Source organism: Ananas comosus, linkage group 2 (assembly GCF_001540865.1).
Source record: "Ananas comosus cultivar F153 linkage group 2, ASM154086v1, whole genome shotgun sequence".
Classification (NCBI taxonomy): Eukaryota; Viridiplantae; Streptophyta; class Magnoliopsida; order Poales; family Bromeliaceae; genus Ananas; species Ananas comosus.
The window spans coordinates 7251040-7270673 of record NC_033622.1 but is presented as its reverse complement, the minus strand read 5'-3'; the positions used below and the strand labels follow the sequence as shown (position 1 = coordinate 7270673).

The following is a 19634-nucleotide window of genomic DNA, read 5'->3' as shown; positions in this document are numbered from 1 at the left end:
AGCAAGAAAAATAAATTTCAAAAAAAAGTTTTTCGTGAAATTTTTTATTTTAGTTTTGCCCGTTTGATTTCAAGAAAAAATAATTTTTTACAAATTTATTTTCCAAATTATATGGTAAATTAATATTTTTATTTTTTGAATTTTATTCAAAAAGAAAATATTAATTTTTCACAAAATTTTACAAATTTTTTTAAAAAAAATCAAACCAAAAAAAATTAAAGAAAAAATTTTATAATAAATATTTTTTTTTAGGGTTAATTTCACTGGTGCCCTTCAAAAGGTTGATAATATCGTAAATAGTCTCACAAAATCAGTAATATCATAATTACCCCTTTAAATATGTAGATTTTTTGAAATCTACCCTTATTTGCAAACTCCCTTAAATTCATATGAGATTAAAAATTAATTACCAATTTGGCCCTTCATCCTTGAAAGGTGTTGGGGGTTATAGTGAGAAAATATATGTTCAACTTTCTCAACTATAGACTATTTTGAAAAGGATTCCTAATTTTTTTCCTTGTGTAAAAAATCCATTCAATTTTTATTTTTTTTATTTAAATTAATTCCACGAATTAAATTATATACGTTGTTCAAAACTAAAACACTCTATTAGCAACTAACTATTAAATCTATAATGTCTTTAAATAAAAATAGTTAAAGTCGTTAAATTTGATGAAATAACTAAAATTTTCATTCAACTTGCAAAAATAGTGTAATTCTAGATTTAATAATTAGTTGCTAATGGAGTGTCTTGACTTTGAACAAAATATTTAATTTAATTAATGAAATTATTTCAAACGAAATAAATAAAATTGAATGGGTCTTTATACAGGAAAAAAAAAATTAGGAAACTTCTTTAAAATAGCCTATAGTTGAGGGGGTAGAATATATTTTTTCTCACTATAACCTTCAACACCCTTTGAGGATCAAGGACAAAATCGGTAAGTAATTTTTAATTCTATATGAATTTAACGGAGTTTGCAAATAAGGATAGATTTAAAAAAATCTTTATATTTAGAGAAGTAATTATAATATTATTGATTTTGTGGGGGTATTTACGATATTATATTTTTTTTTAGTTTCTTTTGAAAAACCAAACAGCCTTTTAGCAGCTTGTGCCGTGCCGTGTCAACGTTGAATTCTTTAAACAAATTCAAACAAAAAATGTTAGAAATGCAAGCAAATATTTAAATAATAAATAAATAAGTAAAATATAAAGAATAAGTAAATAAAAAGGCAGAGTTGCGTACGCACGTTGAAAGCGGCCATTTTCCCTTCAGGCTTCAGCACTGGGTCACAGGATCGGTCGAATAATGATGGGATGGGGAGGGGGGAAGGAGATCGCTCGGCACCCGCCGCTCACACCGCTTCTTCGTCCGGCCTCCGATAGCTAACTTTGGCTTTTCCTGTGGTCGTGGATGGGCCAATCCGTCTCATCCCTTTCCCGATTTCAATCCCGATCCGAATCTCGATCCCGATCCCTATCCGAAGCCCTTTTTTCCGAATCCCAATCCCGATCCCAATCCCTCCGTCGCCGATCGGGCGCCTGCTCCTCCTCCAGCATGCGGGGCGTTCCGTCGTCGGATCGGCGCGACCACACGCTGGAGCTGCCGGACGAGTGCCTGGCCCTCATCTTCAGCTCCCTGTCGCCGTCGGACCGCAAGCGCTGCTCGCTGGTCTGCCGCCGCTGGCTCGCCGTGGAGGGCCAGAGCCGGCACCGGCTGTCGCTGGACGCCCGCAAGGACCTCCTCTCCTTCGCCCCGGCGCTGCTCTCCCGCTTCGACTCCGTCACCAAGCTGGCCCTCAAGTGCGACCGCCGGTCCGAGAGCATCGGCGACGACGCCCTCGCCCTCATCTCGTCCCGCCTCCCCCGCCTCTCCCGCCTGAAGCTGCGCGCCTGCCGCCAGCTCACCGATCTCGGCATGTCCGCGCTGGCCGCCAACTGCCCCGACCTCCGCAAGCTCTCCTGCTCCTCCTGCGCCTTCGGCCCCAAGGCCGTCGACGCCGTCCTCCGCGCCTGCCCCCTCCTCGAGGACCTCTCCCTCAAGCGCCTCCGCGGCCTCTCCGACCCCACCGCCGCCTCCGACCTCCTGCTCCTCCTCGCCCCCTGCTCCTCCTCCTCCCTCCGCTCCATCTGCCTCAAGGAGCTCTACAACGCCCAGTGCTTCGCCCCGCTCATCGCCGGCTCCCCGCACCTCCGCTCCCTCAAGGTCCTCCGCTGCTCCGGCGACTGGGACCTCCTCCTCGAGGAGATCACCTCCCGCGTCCCCAGCGTCGCCGACGTGCACCTCGAGAAGCTCCAGGTCGGCGATCGGGGCCTCTTCGCCCTCTCCGCCTGCGCCGATCTCGAGGTCCTCCACCTTGTGAAGACGCCCGAGTGCACCGACGCTGGGCTGGCCGCCGTGGCTGACGGGTGCCGCCGCCTGCGCAAGCTCCACCTCGACGGCTGGCGGTCCAACCGGATCGGCGACCTCGGCCTGTCGGCCGTGGCGCGGGGCTGCCCCGAGCTGCAGGAGCTTGTTCTGATTGGGATCAACCCGACCGCCCTCAGCCTCGGCCTCCTTGCTGGCTGCTGCCGTACGCTCGAGCGCCTTGCGCTCTGCGGCTGTGAGACGGTCGGGGATGCTGAGATCGCGTGCCTTGCTGCCCGGTGCTTGTCGCTCAAGAAACTGTGCATCAAGGGCTGTCCGTTGTCGGACCGTGGGATGGAGGCCCTCGCTCGCGGGTGCCCCAACCTGGTGAAGGTGAAGTTGAAGCGGTGCCGCAGTGTGACGCCCGAATGCGTGGAGTGGTTGAAGGCGGTCAGGGGAGAGTCATTTGCCATCAGCTTGGATGCGGCTGAGCAGCAGGAGCAGGATGCCGTAAGCGCGAGCGAGAGTGGCGTGCAGGACACCGCAGCAGAGCAGATCCCAGAGCTGATCGATCAGTTCGCAGCCGTCGATCTCCCATCGAGCAGTAGCAGTCGTTCTGCACTGTCAAAGAGTAGGATGAGGCATTTCATGGTATCTGCTTTTAGGAGGTGGTCGAGTGGAAGCGGTAATCCCCCCAGCTCATGAGAAACACAAGGGAAGATAAAAATATATATATATATATATATATATGGAACTCTTTCACTGCGTAAGTTAATTTTCCAGTATAATATAATAGATTGCTGTTATTTGTTGGTAGGATAACTTCTTTATGTCGAAGATCAAAGCACGATCGTAATTGTTGTTGTTATTGTTGTTTGTCGGCTGTTCGTCTTGCCGCCTAAGTTAGAGCGTTATTCAGTCCTGCACTCGCATTGCCTGTCATATTGTAATGTTGATTCTTGATGTCTTAATTGTCCTCCTTGTCAAGTCTATATTTTGAGTTTCCATAAGCTATTACTAGTCTACTTTTGAATGTGCGGAGACTGTCACATTAATTTTCACCTGCTGGTCAGAAAGATGCCATCAAAATGGATTTGTACATTCTTTCGATTCGATATTTTAAACTGATTTTCTTCAGTTTTTTTTTTTTTTTTTCTTTCCCTTTCCTTTTCCTTTTTTAATAAAATTTTGCTCGTTTCAGATTGGTTTCAGCATGAAACACACTCCAACCAAGGCTGACACCTATTGTTAGACTTGTATAGAGACATGAATAATCATGCTCCTGATATTTGGCAAACAGTACACTCCACTGATATACGAAAATGCCTTTCTAAAAATATTGAACCCTGAATTTTTGAGCCACTTAAGACTTCTCAAATCCTAGCGCATATTGCTTTTCCTCTCTGATAGAAATTATTAATCTATAGGCATAGACTAAACAAAGTATTGGCTAATCTAACATCTGAGATTGTTTGGAAACTTGTTGACCGACAGATGTTTGACAGACGACTATATGATTTGCTAAAGCTTTGTAGTACTTACTAATACAACTTTTGCATCTAATGTCATCTTCCTGAAGGTTCTGAATGAACTGCAAACCCGGTAGACAATAAAATAGTAGTTACCGATGAATCTTGGGAGTTCTGGAAGTTACCGATGAATCTTGAAAATTCTATGAAAATTGGATTGTAAATGCTATAAACAGTGGGTGTAGTCGATGTGGTATAAAATTGCTCATTTGACTTAAGTGTGCTGATTTTGTCTATGTTAAGGAACATTGATAGTTTAAATTTAGTATATAATAGAAATGAGTCAATTGCTGAAGTGCTTAATAGGATCTTCGAGTTTTAGGAGAATGATATACCTAAAGAAAGAAATGAGGAATGATATGCGGGGAGAAGCATGAAATGTATTGAGTTTGAAGGCGATGGTGAGAAAAAGCTAGAAGCAGCTTTATTATTTGGATTATGCTCTTTATCTTTTGCATTATATGTGTGGGCTACTTGGATGACATTCATTCCCTTCTTCATGTCTGCACTTTCTAATGGTACAAACATGAACAGCTCCAATGTGCGCTTTCCAATTTTGACTTGAAGATGCTCACAGGAGCACAGAAAACCATTTTACTCAGTATTGGAAGTTTCATGTAATGGCAGGCCGTAAGATCTCTGCGTTTTCATCTCCGTTATCGATATTAGATTAGACGAGAAAAATCTAGCACTACTGAGGCGACCATGTATAGTTAGGGGTTTGCTTTAATGAACTTATGATATTGGGTTAGTGGATGTCTGTCATATTTGAGGGATTTGGCAGCCCTGGAATTAAATACATAGAACAAAACAGATCTTTTATGATTCTCGGCATTCGATGATCTCATTTTATATCCTTATTATTTGCAGTTCTTTTGGATAAATAAAGATGATTTTTACTCGAAGAATGGCCAGTGGCGTCACGTAACAACTAAGTGGGATATTGATGCAAATGGTTTCGACAGAGAGAAGCTGATTGTACGTGAATCTGGCCCGTGATGATCATGTTTTGGGGAACAATTTCAGTATCACATTATAGGGAGATGGAAAAATATGAACCTTCACTACTATGTCACAAAGTACCTGGGCGGCTCACATCATTATGTAGTGATGCGTCCATTATTGTTTTATCGGATTCTTTAGGATTTATGGCAGCTGTCACATGTGATCCTTCTGCACTGCTTGCCATCATGAAAAAAGAAAATGACATATAGCAGGAGGATCCTTCTGCACTGAATGCCTTATTATACTGATGTTAAGGTAGTGTTTGGTTCGGATATAATGAGAAAAATAAGAGCTTATTCTCTTTCTTATACCCAAACGCTATTTTCAGGATTATATGGGATCGAGAAATTATAGTTCCTCATAATAATTAGAAATAAAAGGGAATAAGGGTGGAACAGCTGTTGTTCCACCCTTCGTGTGGAACAAGCAGATCAAACTTAGTTAAGTATTCTCTTGGTTATTATCATCTTGAAGAAAGTCATCAGCAGCTTTTTCTAATAATCTAATTTGTTCTTCTTCTAAACACGTAAAAATGGGTACCTAGTATCTGTATATGATAATTTATTTCTTCCGTCTCGTTCCTTTCTAATTTGTTTAATTTTTTCAATGAGTACTAATTCTTCTTCTAATGTTACGTCCTCTTCTTCTTCTTCTTCTTCTTCTTCACATTCTAATGCTATTTCACTATTGTTTTCTATGTTTGCTAGATTGAATTCAGGATTTAAGGGCATAGTTGATTGTTCTTCGGCAGTAAGATTTAAATCCCTTCTAGATGGAAATTCTTCTTGGTCATTTTCTGATTGCTCATCTTCTTCTAGATATTGTGATATTGGCTGTACAACATACTTAATCAATTCAACACTACTAACTGAACAATACCATAAGTTAGCCGAAGAATTTATCCCTGCCACACAAATGGATGGAACTTCTTACCGACATCCGTTTCGTTTATTTCATTTAGAAATATATTTAGCTGGAAATGTGAATCAATTAGAATTCGAATTTGAGACCTTAAGTATCAACCACTAAGTTCCTTACCACTTGCACGAGTCATAAAATAAATTTTTATAACTCGTGTAATACGTATGCTGAATACTATAACATACCTAAAGTTTGGATATGTAAGTTGATTATTAACACTGACTTTGTCTTACGACTCAACTTTGTACTCAATCAATTAGGTGGGATAACCATTAACAGAGACTATGTTCAATTTTATAAACGAACTACTCAAACTTCAGTACGTACTTAAAGAATCTTAAGCTCGATAGCCGAAAACCACATTATAAAACCAAATTGTTGTAAGAATTGTAGTGAAGGACAACCTTGTTGTCGAAATAGCATCGAGACTAAGAAAGAAGAAGATTTAGAATTATTTGAACACAATGATGAGGATGGAATAGAAATTGAAATCTATTTTATAGATTGGGAAAAAGCAATGATAAATATAGACTTTATACGAAATCAACAAGATATAGATACTATTCTTGACAAATTAGATAAATTAGAAACAAAGGGAGTCAGAAAACCCTATTAGATACTGGAAAAAGGATAAAGAATTTTGTAAATTAGAAATTATAAACCCTAAAAGTATATTGTCCGAACAGCTGCAATAGAAGCTACAAGTCAAGATAAAGAAGAATTTAAAATGCACATAAATGAACTAACAAAACTTGGTGTCATCCAAAAATCACAATCGAAACATAGATCTGCTGCCTTTATATTAAACAAACATGCTAAATTGTCAAGAGGTAAAAATAGAATGGTTATTAAATATAAAAGACTTAATGACAATACCAAACTAGACGCATACAATATACTTGACAAAACATAGTTAATAAATAGTATAAAAAATGGGAACATTTTTAGCAAATTTGATTGTAAATCAGGATTTTGGCTAGTCAAAATGCATCTTGGTAGCATAGAATGGAGAACATTTGCTTGTCCAGAAGGACATTATGAATGAGTTGTAATGTCGTTTGGATTAAAAAATGCACCATCTATTTTCCAGTATAAAATAGATGCTATATTTAGCCAATATAAGAGTTTTGTATTAGTCTAAATAAGATGATATCTTGGCCTTTAGTAAAACTCTTCAAGAACATTTAGGACACTTAACAAATAGTGTGAAACTCTTAGTCCTATATATAAAATATAATAGGATTAGAAAACTCTTAACTCGGCTATAGTATTTTGGGTGGTGGCTAGACCCAGAGGTTAAGAGAGTTAAGCGTATTAGGGCTAGAGTATTTCTAGGATGGGTGCTTCCTGGAAAGTTGGGTGTCATAATTGATATCAGAGCCAATTACCAGTCAAAAGTACAAGATAAGTCTCGGCTGAGCAAGCTTATATAGTGGGGCTCTCATGCTGATGACTATTGTGGGTAGAGCGTAGCTCTCCTGCAAGGTCGGTTAATTAAGGCTAGCGATACGAGTCTCACATCGTCTAGTATTTTTGAGTCCGAGCCTGACGAGAATGTCAGAGCTTAAAATGAGGAGGATTGCAAAACCCCCATAATTTGAAATAGTCCTATATAACTGTGACTTCCTACTTCTTAGAGGGTCACTCATCCTAAAACTACTCTAGCCCTAGCACGCTTAACTCTCTTAACCTCTTAGTCCTATTATATCTCATAAATTAGACTATCTGGGGTCTCACATTCTTCCCCCTTTAAGTCCTAACGTCCTCGTCGGGCTCAAACTCACAAGTACCAAGTGATGTGAGACTCGTCTAGCTAACCTTAATCGACCTTGTTGGGGAGCCGTGCTCCACCTACAATAGTCAACAGCATGATAATACCTCTTTTTTAGGAAATCTACTATTATTAAGTGCCTTTGTTACTACATCACTCCTTAAAGAAAGTTTGTCCTCAAAATTTGATTACATACCTCGAGTAATAACTGAGGTACCATCTTCACATTCTCAGTGTGAAATAACTAACTGTGACGGCCCACTTTCCAGATGGTCTTAACCTCTTGGGCCTAACCACCGCCCTAAATGCTATAGCCGGGTTAAGAATTTTAGTCCTATTATATCTCATGTATTGGACTACCTGGAGTCTCACATTCTTCCCCTCTTTAAGCCTTGACGTTCTCGTTAAGTTCAGACTCAAAAGTTCTAGGTGATGTGAGGCTAGTTTCGCTAGCCTTAATCGACCTTGTGTGGGAGTTGCGCTCTATCCACAATAGTCATCAACATGAGAGCTCGCTCTCTCTACTGTATACCTGGTTCAGCCAAAACTGATCTCACACTTTCGACTAGTAATTAAATCTGATACCAACTGTGACGCCCCACTTCCTAGGAGGTCACCCATCTTAGGACTATTCTAGTTCTATCACGCTTAACTCTCTTAACCTCTTGGGCCTAACCACCGTCCAAAATGATATAGCAGGGTTGAGAGTTTTAGCCTTATTATATCTTAATATAGGACTATCTGCGGTCTCGTAAACAGTCTTTAGTGAATTTCTCTAACTTAGAATCATCATTACTAGAAAAAAGTATGAATTGTGCAAAACCTACATAATTTTTTTAGGTGTAACCTTAGGAGACGGTAAAATTAAATTACAACCTCATATAACAAAAAATATTTTAGAAATGCCCGTGCCCCGCCTATTTGGTCGGGTTCGGGCACGCCAACAGACCGCCGAACGGACAGAGCTTCCCCTGTACGTCCTAGGCGTCGCAACCAATACAATTCACGATGTTCCAACCAAGAACAGAATTCAAGCATAGATTGCATAAGGAAGTATCAAAAACATAAAACAACTAAGTTATTACAACATTCATCTTTAGCTGCATTTTACATCAGAATTACATATTACATTTTTCCAACTTCCGAATACAATACAAGTTGCTACAAATTTATTACAAGTTTGATACATTTGTTCTTTTCATTTCCTATAACCCTAAGCTATGCCGACACGGGGTACTGCTATCTCTGGTCTCGGGGTAGGGCACTATCTACGGAGCTACGCCCTTTCCTCGCGCCGCCGCACCGTTCGCGTGTGAACCTGTAATCCCCAAAACCACACAGGGGTGAGAACTATATAAATATAGTTCCCAGTGGGTACGGCCACCCAAGGAAAAAGCTCGACCCAACAGGTCCAAGGAAGTACTGCAATCATGTTAGTCCAACAGATATCCACAAGTATTCTATGCAATATTAAAATAAATAAATGTACATCACAATATGCAATATGAAATTCATGCAACTACGCAAGTAAATTAAACGATTTTACTCTCTATCATTGCCATTCGCTATTGTTAGCCATACTTTGCTACTTGCAATCCTTTCTTTTTAGCCACTGTTTGTTCTTAGCCATTATTTATTCTTAGTTAATCTTTATTCTTAGCCGTTCTTTATTTTTTACTAAGGGTACTCACACCTTAGCCATATTATGCTCAAATTGCCATTCTTTCCTAAGGTTACTCTTACCTCAGTCACACTATGCCACTCGACTCGGTCTTGAATCAATCAACTGCGGATAATCCGCGCTCTGTCCGGCTCGAGGTGAAGGAACTCTCACATGCACCTCAGCCAACCACAGCCTACCGCGCTCCATGACTTAGCCACCCGGCGGCGAAATCATCGCATACGCCACGACAATGGCTCAAGTCACCCGGCGGTATAATCCACAAACCGGCATAACCATCCGGCGGCGAAATCGACGCACACGCCATGACAATGGTTTAGCCCCGGGCGGCGAAATCATCGCACACACCCCACACCCCTCTCGGTGTGATCCATAAGCTCTGGGATTCCGGAATCCATTTCACATAACTCAAGGGTTAGTCTTAACCCTATAATGTCGACCTATCTAGGTCCAATGTCCTTTCCATCCTAGGTCCAATTGACTCTAGGTTCAATTCCTTTGTCACATAACTTAGGTTTTTCTCAACCTATGTTCTTTAACACTAGGTTCAATGCCACTCCTGACCAATCTATGTTTATTACACTAAGTTAAATGCCACACATGTCCCTCCTAGGTTCACAACACTAGGTTCAATGCCACTCGATCTATTTGACCTCCTAGTCGTCCAAATCGAGTATTCCATGTTTACACATTCTTATTTCCAATGTCGAGTTCTCTAATGCACCTAGAGTTATCGACCCAAGTTCAACTCATTTGAATCAAGCATATTCCATAATTTGCCAACATGCATTTTATCTAACATTCTTATTTTATATCATTATGCATTTCATCTAGCATATATTACAACATGCACCTCTCAATTAACATTCTCTACACATCTCATTATGCATTCCAACTAGCAACTAGCACGTTCTTATAATGTTTACATGCATAGGTCATTTATCTTATTCTCTCAAACTAGCATCATTCGCATTATGTCATCATGCAATCTCTGGTAGCCTAACATAGCATTCAACTCATACATTCATATATTTTACCACTAGTTACCATTATATGCATCAATATGAAACCATATTTTCTTCGACATGAAGGCGACCTAGTCGCTTCGGTGAGCACAACCTACCTCGATTCGCACTCCGATTGCTTGTAGTCACTTGCAATCGGCCTCCCGCGGCACCCGTTGCCCGGTTCGGCCCGAACTCGCACTCGACCACCAAACGGCCTCCAATCCACGATCCGAAAATTAAAGGTCTATAACTTGATGCCACGATGCTCCGAATCCGTTCTCGTGATTTTTGGACGTCGCCTCGGCCCTCCAGGCAGAAACGAAGCCAAAACGTCTGTTTCTTCAATATCTTCGCGTAGGCTCGACGAATCGCCGAACCGTCTTCGCCAACGCGTCAGAAGTACCTTCAATTAGATTTATATAGGGTCAATTTACATTTAAACCTATCTATGACAAAAACTCCAATTTTGGTGCCCTAACAATGCCATATGCTCAATCCACCATTTTGATCTCTAAGGCAAGCAAAAACAAGCTTGGCCAACATCTAGAAGCTCATTTAGAACCATATAACCCATTCTTAGGGCTTCTAATACAAACCCTAGAATTTCACCATGAGAGCTCTTGAAGCAACCATGGATTTCATGGTGTTCATAGTCTCTAGAGGGTTTCTCTACATGTAAGAAGCTCAAATCCAAGAGTTCTAGGGTACAAAACCAAACCCTAGCCTAGATCTTACATGAAAGCCTCACCTTAGCCCAAAGCACTCTAAGGTCCACCTTGTAGGAGAGTCCCAAAGCCTTCAAAACCCTAGATGCTCCAAGATGTCTCCTCCAAATCCACCTCCTTTAGCTTTGGGAGAGAGATTCTAGAGAGAGAGAGGAAGAAAAATGTGTTGGAGGGGGTATTTGGCTGTGGGAGAGAGAGAGAGAGAGAGAGAGAGAGTGTTTGGGGTGTTTTATAAGATGCTACAATTGTATTTAGACCCTCTTCTCTTCCATATTTGCAGCAGTTTTTATTTTGCTGTCAGACTCAATGTGTATCGGTACACATCAGGGGTGTCACCGGTTACACGATCGTGCAACAACCAAACCCGAGAGTTGCTGTTTCGGGTTTTACACTGTGTACCAGTACACTTTTAGTCTGTCACAGGTACACAACCTTTTTAGGACTTAGCCAATTTTTACAACTTTTCTCCGTTTTCGCTCGTTTTCACTCGTTAGGCCTACGATTCATCTCAAATCGTACTGAGACCCCCAAAACATGTTTTCGAGCGTGTCTCAACCATCTTTTCATCCCCGCTTATGCCGGATTTAACCCATGGTCCAACATAGCTTTCGGGTTCTGTTTTCGCGCCCAACGCGCACCGAAACATCCGAATGCTCCCGAACCTCAATCTCGCATTGTTTCGACTCCAATTCGCGCCGAGCAATGCTAAAACCTTTCCAACTCTCTTGGAACTCAACTTTAGCCCTTCCAACATTGTTAGAATGTTAAATGGAGTTTGTCCAACTATTCCTTTCGCACACTTTAGTCAATTTGACTAAAGTTCGATATTCTCTACCGAGTTTCAGTATGTTACAAATGCCTAATAACTTAAGTAATTTAAAAGATCTCTAAGCTTTTCTAGGATTAGTAAATTATGCACGAAATTTTATTAAGGATTTAGAAAAAATAGCTGGGCCATTATATGCTAAGACTTCAAAAATAGGGCAAAAGCACTTCAACCAAGAAGACATCAAATTAGTACAACAAATAAAAGACTTACTCAAAAAACTTACCATACTAAAACATTGCCATTTGATATTGATTATATTATAATATAGAAACTGATGGATGCACTTAGGATGGGGTGCAGTCCTGAAGGCTAAACCGAATAAAATACAGTCCAACTAAAGATGAAAAACTATGTAGATATGCAAGTAGTAAATTTAAAGAAAAATGACACATTAGTAGTATAGATGCAGAAATTCTATCAATAATTTATGCCTTAGATGCCTTTAGGCTCAGTGTCACAAACAAATCGGAAATCACAATAAGAACAGATTGAGAAGCCATAGTAAAATTCTACAATAAGAGAAATGACATAGGAAGCCCTCGAAGACATTGGTTACATTTTGAAGACACAATTTCATTAATTAACACATAAGAGAAAAGACATAGGCTCAGTGTCATAAACCATTTTTCACATCTAATTCACGCAATTCGAGTTAATTTCGTAAAAATTAAGAATTGTACTAAAAAATTATCATGATGAATATAAAATATTACATGATTTTTTAATTCATATAAATCTCAAAATTAAGTCATCAAAAATAATCTAGTGGCTCAAAAACTATCAAGATGTAATGGTTCGTGAAAAAATGACTTATAGAGATTCACCAAACTTGACACCAATTTGTCACAAAAACGTTCAAATTTGAGATTTAGCAAATAAAGCACCGGAGGTGGCTCTTTGAGCATCTTTTCACTATACCACCTTATAATTTCTAAAAATTCAAAATATTTACTATTTTTCAACCTTTTCGATTATACAATCAATTTCCATATGGTAACTTCACATACTTACCGGACGACCGTGGTGGTAGCTCTTTTCTATATGTGGTGGTAGTTTTCACCTCCTTTCAAGGATGTAACTCTTTCCACATCTTTCAAGTATAGGAGTTTTTTTTTTTCTCGTATCAATCTTTTCACAAATTTTTTTATATAACACAAACTCCCCCTAAACTAAGCAATCTCGCATTTGAAAGAAAATTTGACAAATTTTAGTCCACTAGCGAATAACCATTCATCATATTCAACGCGCACAACCGAGATAGTGTAATTGCCAAAAATCAAACATGATTACGAAAATTTGATGAATATAAGTATTAAGTAACTCCTATAATAAATTATCTTCAAAATAATAAAAGTGGAGTAAAATCGATAATTAATATGAACTTAACTCGAAATGAATGAATGAGAAGTTGAGATGTTCAAGGCACTTTTCAAGTTTTAATTTCTCAATGAAAAAAAAATAAAGTTTTAATTTCCCAATGAAAAGGTTTCAAAATATCACCTTTCTCGAAAAGATTCCAAAACAAATTCCAAGCAAAAAGAACATCCAAACATGCAATGCAATGATTAAAAAATATGCAATGAGCACCAACCAAAACACTACACAAAAATCAAAACAAATTAAGACTTACGATAAGGAAAGATATCATCTTTCCGAACCCAAACTTGTCAGATTGTTGGTTGTCTTGGCTTGTTGACGTTAGGCACCGTTTGTTTTCACTTCCGATTCACCGTCGATCTTCGTGTTGCATTCGACTTTGGTTGAACTTTTTGTTGTGGCTTTGACTCCCGGTTGATTCGAGATACTCAACTCAATTAATGTTGCTTTTGAATCCGTGGGGGTTGTCGAGTATTGGAAGGTGCCGATAAAGCCTTCTTATCCTTTTTAGGGCATGTCTTCTTGATGTGTCTTTTGATTCCACATCTATGGCACACTTTTTCCTTCTAAGTTGTTGAGACTTGTTTTGAATTTTCATCTTTCTCAACATAAGTCCGCTCATATCGAAGCCCAAGTTTATTCTTTTGGCCCAATCCAAGCATATGATCTAGCTTCTTTGATCCAGAGAAAAACTTTTGAATATCGGATTTGAGTTGATAAACTTGTTTGGTCAAAACTTGGTTGGATGCACGAATTTCTTCATATTATTGTTCTAGAAAACCAATATTCTCTTGATAGGATTTTATCGTTATTTTCGATTGGTCTAGCTTCTCTTGGGGGATTCCATTGTTCTTCAATATCAACTCCCTTTCCTTCTCAAGAGCTTTATTTGTGGTCTTCAATGTTTTGTTCTTATCCTCAAGTTCCAATAATCGTTTTCTCAACTTTTTGTTGTGCTTAGCCATTTTCTTAGAATCAATAAGAAGTTGTTGATATGTCGCTGCAAGATCTTCCTCGTCCGACTCCTCATAGCTTTCATCACCATCGCTCGATGTTTCATGCAAAACCAAAAATATGGAGTCAGATAAAATAGAAGATAAACAAACAACAGAAGACGAAGGTAAAGACGTATTTGTAAATAAAACAATAACATCATTCTTTTCTTCGTCACTTGAGATCGATTCACTAGAAGCAGAATCATCCATGTTTTAGCTTGCAAAGCCTTCTTTTTATACAATTTTTTAGTAGGACAATCCGTGGAAATGTGGTCATAGCCTTTATATTTGTAGCAGTGAATTTTCCTTCAAAATCATCTTTTTCTTTAGAAAGTTTTGCAAGTTCTTTTCTTTTGATTTTGAACTTGAAAATCCTTTTGAAAAAGATTTTTGCTTAGAAGATGAGGCTTTGTTCGTTTTGTTCTTCCGGAAGTTCCGAAAAAATTTCTTCGTGAGAAGCACTAATTGGCGTTCGAAGTCGGCAAGCGAAATATCTTCGTCAGAATCAGAGTCCACGTCTTCCTTCTTTGTCGATTTGAGTGAAACCCCTATACTTTTAGAAGAAGAATTGGAAGAAGATTGATTAGTAGGAAAAGTCATTTCGTACGTTTATAAAGCACTTACTAATTCCTCTACTTCCATTTCATCCGGATGCTTGATAGTCTCAATTGCCGCAACCTTCGGATGAAATCTTGCGAAAAGAGTTCGAAGAATTTTTCTTAGAATTTTAGGCTTAGAAATTTTCTCTCCCAAGTTAGCACCCGTGTTAACAATGTCTTGAAGAAGAGTATAATACTCGGTAAAGGTTTTATTTTCTTCCATACGAATCGAATCAAATTTACTTGTCAACATTTGAAGTTTTTAAACCTTTACCAAGCTTGTACCCTCATGTCTAACATGTAGACTGTTCCAAATTTCTTTGATGGTTTTACATGCTTAAACATATGAAAATTCAGTTTGTGTCAAGATATTGAATAAAGCATTAATCCCTTTACCATTGTAAGAAGATAAATCTTTCTCTTCGTTATTCTATTTATCACGTGGTTTTGGCTTCTCAACATTCTCAACCTTTTCGGTAGGATGCTTCCATTCAAATTCGACGGAGTGCCAAACCCGCTCATCGATGGCTATTAGAAAAGCTCTCATGCGAACCTTCCAATAGGCATAGTTTGTGCCATCAAAAAGCGTAGGTCAATTAGTGTTAGCATCTTCACCCATAGTGATAGAAAAATCTAGATCCCGCTCTAATACCACTTGTAGGTTATACAAACCCTTGGATCTATCTCGATACTATCAAACGCCTAGAGGGGGGTGAATAGGTGTATAGTCCAAAAACACAAATCTCTCGCCGATAAAAGTAATGCGAAAAATAAAATAGCACACCGATTTTCTTACGTGGGAAAACTCCAATTTGGAGAAAAATCCACGGGACCAACATACGAAAAAAAATCCACTAAGAGAAAAAGATTACAAGGTGATTACCGACTCTACGGACTTAAACTCTCTTAACCGCTGACGGATCTCGCGCACGTCACCGGATTGTCCGCGCCTTACGTTCGAATCCACGAACGCTACACCCACGTCCTAATCCACGAACGCCACTCGAATCCTCGAGCCCACGATCCGAATCCACGAACCGCCTTGATCACGCCGAATCCAAGAACCAGAGAAAAATCTCTAAGCAAATATTAGATCAATTCGACATATAAATATTGAATTCCAATATCTCGAATTGAACTAAAAGAGGCTATTTGATGGAAATGGGTTTAGAACGAAAACCTAGCCTCTAAGGTTACTCTTGCATGTATTCTATGCTTCTGTACGTATTAGAGAACCCCAATGTCATATTTATGACTTTAGAATCAATTAGATTAGGATTAGAATGTAAATTAGAAAATTTTACACTTGAGTATCGGTACTCGGGTGTCGGTACTGGTACGCCAGGACGCATCTAGAAATTTTCTAATGCTACGTACCGGTACTCGACCAATGCAGTACTGGTACACAGCCGATGTAGTACCGGTACTAGAGCTCGGTACCGGTACTCAATACAATTATGAGAATTGTAGCTCTCGAGTTTTGAGGAACCAGATGTGGATACTGGTACACAATATAAAAACTCAAATTTTTCAATACGGTTTTGACGAATTGGAACCTGATACCGGTACACAATATATAATATTGTTATATTCAATTTAAAAGTTTCAAAAACCATTTCTAATCTATTAAACATTAGTTTATATAATTCTAACATCATAAATAGATATGAATCACTATAAAGACATTTAAAAACTTACATGAGCATCGTGATTCATACGGTGAGATGTTTTTGAATTCTCGGAATCTCGGATTCTTCAATCTTCGACAATCACGAACCGAACCCTTCAAGACTCTGACTCAAATCACAAAACTTGCCAATACAAAATCTGTAATACCGGGGAGAATGGACTTCAGTACTGGACATCACTTTCGAGCGTATCTTCAACCCGACATGCAGATCTCACGCAGCCAATAAAGAAAATCAGACATCTGAATATTCACTAGCCTGAGAAGAGGCTAGTTCACCTTGGATGGCTTCATATCGAGCAAGAAGCCAAGATGGACGAGTAACGCATTCTGCAAATGGGGACCATGAAATGAGGCGATGACAACGCGATTTATAAAAAATCTTGAAATAAGTGCCGAAATCAAATGGGTGGCCTGAGGATAGCGGCTTTGGACAGCCGAGAGCCAACCCATAAGTATCGAAATAAGGAGCCGAATCTATATCCAAAGAAGTTCGGCATAGAGAAGGAAAATAAATTTGCAAAAACATTTGCAAGGACCAAAGATCACCACAACTAGAACCGATTGCTAAACCCTCTCCAGATGCCAATGATTTGATCGAATCAAAAGTTTCTCTGTATACAAAAGCAAGGAAATATGCCCCTACGGCTAATCTTTCGCCGTTAGCGATTGGAACAAAATCTCGATTAATCTTCTGTGAACGAGTACAAAAGAGGTTATGGCACAACCAATAGAGAAGGAATACTATATGTTCCTTCCTAGTAACCGCAGCAGGGTAATGGCCTGCGAACTTGAGAATAAATTTGGTATAAGCTAAATCTGTAATATCAAGATGGGCCTCAAAATCAACAACGCCGTTAGGATTATAGGCTATCGAAAGGGTGATGCTATGAGGATGCAGACCAATGATTGCTGCTACGTCAAGGAGAGTAGGAGTAAGTAGTTCCTCTCTAGAAAGGAAAGTGTTGGAAACAGGGGACCAAAAACAGAGAACCGTAGCCAAAAGAAGGTTGTCGGCTACAGGAGGTGTTCGAGATAATTGAATAGCTTCATAGATACCAATCTCCCGCCAGAAATCGACATACGAAACTTCCACCCGATCCAACCAGGCGAGGTATGCTTCCGAAACACTCAATCAAGTCCGGAGACTTTTCCCGTCGAAGTCGAAGCATACCAGGAATGGAGATGAATGGCATCGGCTATTAATGGAAAACCCTCACTTAAGAATGGAAAATCCTCAGGGATTGGGTCATCAGTAAAAGAGGAACCTAAAATGAATTGAAAAGGGTCCAATGGAACAAATTATCTAAGTAAGTTGTAATCCAATGAAGAAGAAGAAGAAAGAGACGGAAGCGGCGCCATCCTAGAAAAATCTAAGGAGATGGCGAAAGAGAAACACTAAAAGTCAAAGACAAAAAGGGCGAAGATGAAGAGCAAAGATGAAAGCCTCAGGCGAAGAGGAAGAGAAAAAAAAGGCGAAAGAGGAAAAGAAAACGTGGAGAGAAAGAAAACAAGAAAGAGAAAAAGGGAAAGAAAAGCCGCCGAATGGAATTCCGAAGCTGGCTTTAATGATGAAAAAACAGTAGCAATAAATGTGACCTAATTAATGCTGCATATAAGACAAAATGGAATATGGGAGATCGTGGCCATCAAAGGTGAAAGGACGGCTGGGAAAGAAATCGTACAAGGTAGTTCAAAATGATGATTTCGAAAATCGCACCTTCAGAAAGGATCACGTCAGCTACCGAATCGTCTGTTCGGAAGCTGCCGAGGAGGCAATTGTTAGGGCCAATAATAAAAAGCCACGTGGCAGGTTCGTGCACGATTCAGCCGAGAAGCTTAGAAGTCAGGATTATATGGCATTTGGTGCACCGAGAGTAGAGAAAAGGAATAACAGCATAACCGCAAGTAGTTTTGAGTAGTTAGGATCAGCTTGTAGTGGCCCACTAAAACAGGGAAGTGGCCGATCGTGTACATAACCGAAACAATAATAAGCGGAATATAAATAGGCGAGTAACGCCTGAAGAGGGGTATTTTCCCTGAGAATAGAAGACCACCTTTCAATCTCTACGCATTTTCTTTGTATTTCTATGAATAATCTACTTGTAATCTTTTCTTTTCTCGCATTTATTGTCTTTCTTAGGAGTAGTTTTAGGATTAGATTTCTGGAGTATGTATGCCGCACATACACACTTTCTTTTGTACAAGTTTTCAAATCTAATGTCTATATATAAAGGTATTCGGCTCTTCAGCCGACCTGAATTACTGTGCATTCCGTACATTCGGCTCATTCAGCGAAACCGATTCTGCAATTAAGGTCTTCGAACCCGGCTGAACCGATCCCTCATCAACTGAATCGCTTAATCCATCGGAGGGCGCGAACTTCGAGGGTCACCACATGAAGCCGTACCTAATTCCTGCACGCTTCCCTAGGGAGATCTTTGACCAGGTCAAAGGTTAAGGAATTCGGCTCCGAGCAAGCACCAAACGCCTGGTGCTATCGATAGTATCCCAGCCAGACTATATATATAGATATGTCCCTGCCGTTAAGGACTGTTAGAAAATTTTCATTAACCACGGTTAAAATACTTAACCATGGTTAATTATAACGTGAATTTATGGTTCTACCCTTCTTCTTCTTCCTCATCTTCTTCTTCCCTCTTCTTCATCGCCGGCGAGGGCGGCGGCGGAGGCGACGGTGGCGGCAGCGGCGACGGCGGCGGCGCCGCGTCGGCGACTGGCGCGGCCGGCGCACGGCTGTGGCTGCCGCGGCAAACCCTCTCCCTCTTCCTCTTTCTCTTCTCTCTTCCTCTTCCCCTTTTTTCTTCCTCTCCCTCTTCATTTTCCCTCTTCTTCGTCACCGGCGAGGGAGAAGTTGTGGCCGCGGCTGCGAGCCCTCCCTCTTCCTCTTCCTCTCCCTCTTCCTCTTCGCCCTTCTTCCTCCTCTTCCTCTATCTTTTCCCTCTTCTTCGTCGCCGGCGAGGGAGAAGATGCAGCGGCGGCGCGCAACGACTAACCCTTTCCCTCTTCATCTTTTTCTTCCCTCTCCCTCTTCCTCTTCCATTTTCTTCTTCCTCTCATTCTTTCTCTTCCCTCTTCTTCGTCGTCGGCGAACCCGACCCCGCGCCGCCGCCGTCGTCCGCTCCGGCGGCCCAAA

The 19634-nt window shown here is 40.2% G+C and overlaps 1 protein-coding gene and 1 long non-coding RNA gene across 2 annotated transcripts; one reads left to right on the top strand and one right to left on the bottom strand.

The window, feature by feature from the left end:
• Positions 1248 to 5201, top strand: LOC109705310 (F-box protein At1g47056-like). Its single transcript, XM_020226049.1, has 2 exons — positions 1248 to 3117; positions 4751 to 5201. Exon 1 carries the CDS (start codon positions 1419 to 1421, stop codon positions 3054 to 3056), a length of 1638 nt encoding a protein of 545 aa, XP_020081638.1. The 5' UTR covers positions 1248 to 1418; the 3' UTR covers positions 3057 to 3117; positions 4751 to 5201.
• Positions 8624 to 19002, bottom strand: LOC109706916. The gene is made up of 2 exons (XR_002215351.1): positions 13450 to 19002; positions 8624 to 8895 (listed from the first exon to the last, which is right to left on the bottom strand). It is a non-coding gene; the product is annotated as an uncharacterized LOC109706916 (long non-coding RNA).

Bases quoted from the DNA above. Each gene is read 5' to 3' on its own strand.
- LOC109705310 (XM_020226049.1), top strand. From the start codon at position 1,419: ATGGGCCAATCCGTCTCATCCCTTTCCCGATTTCAATCCCGATCCGAA.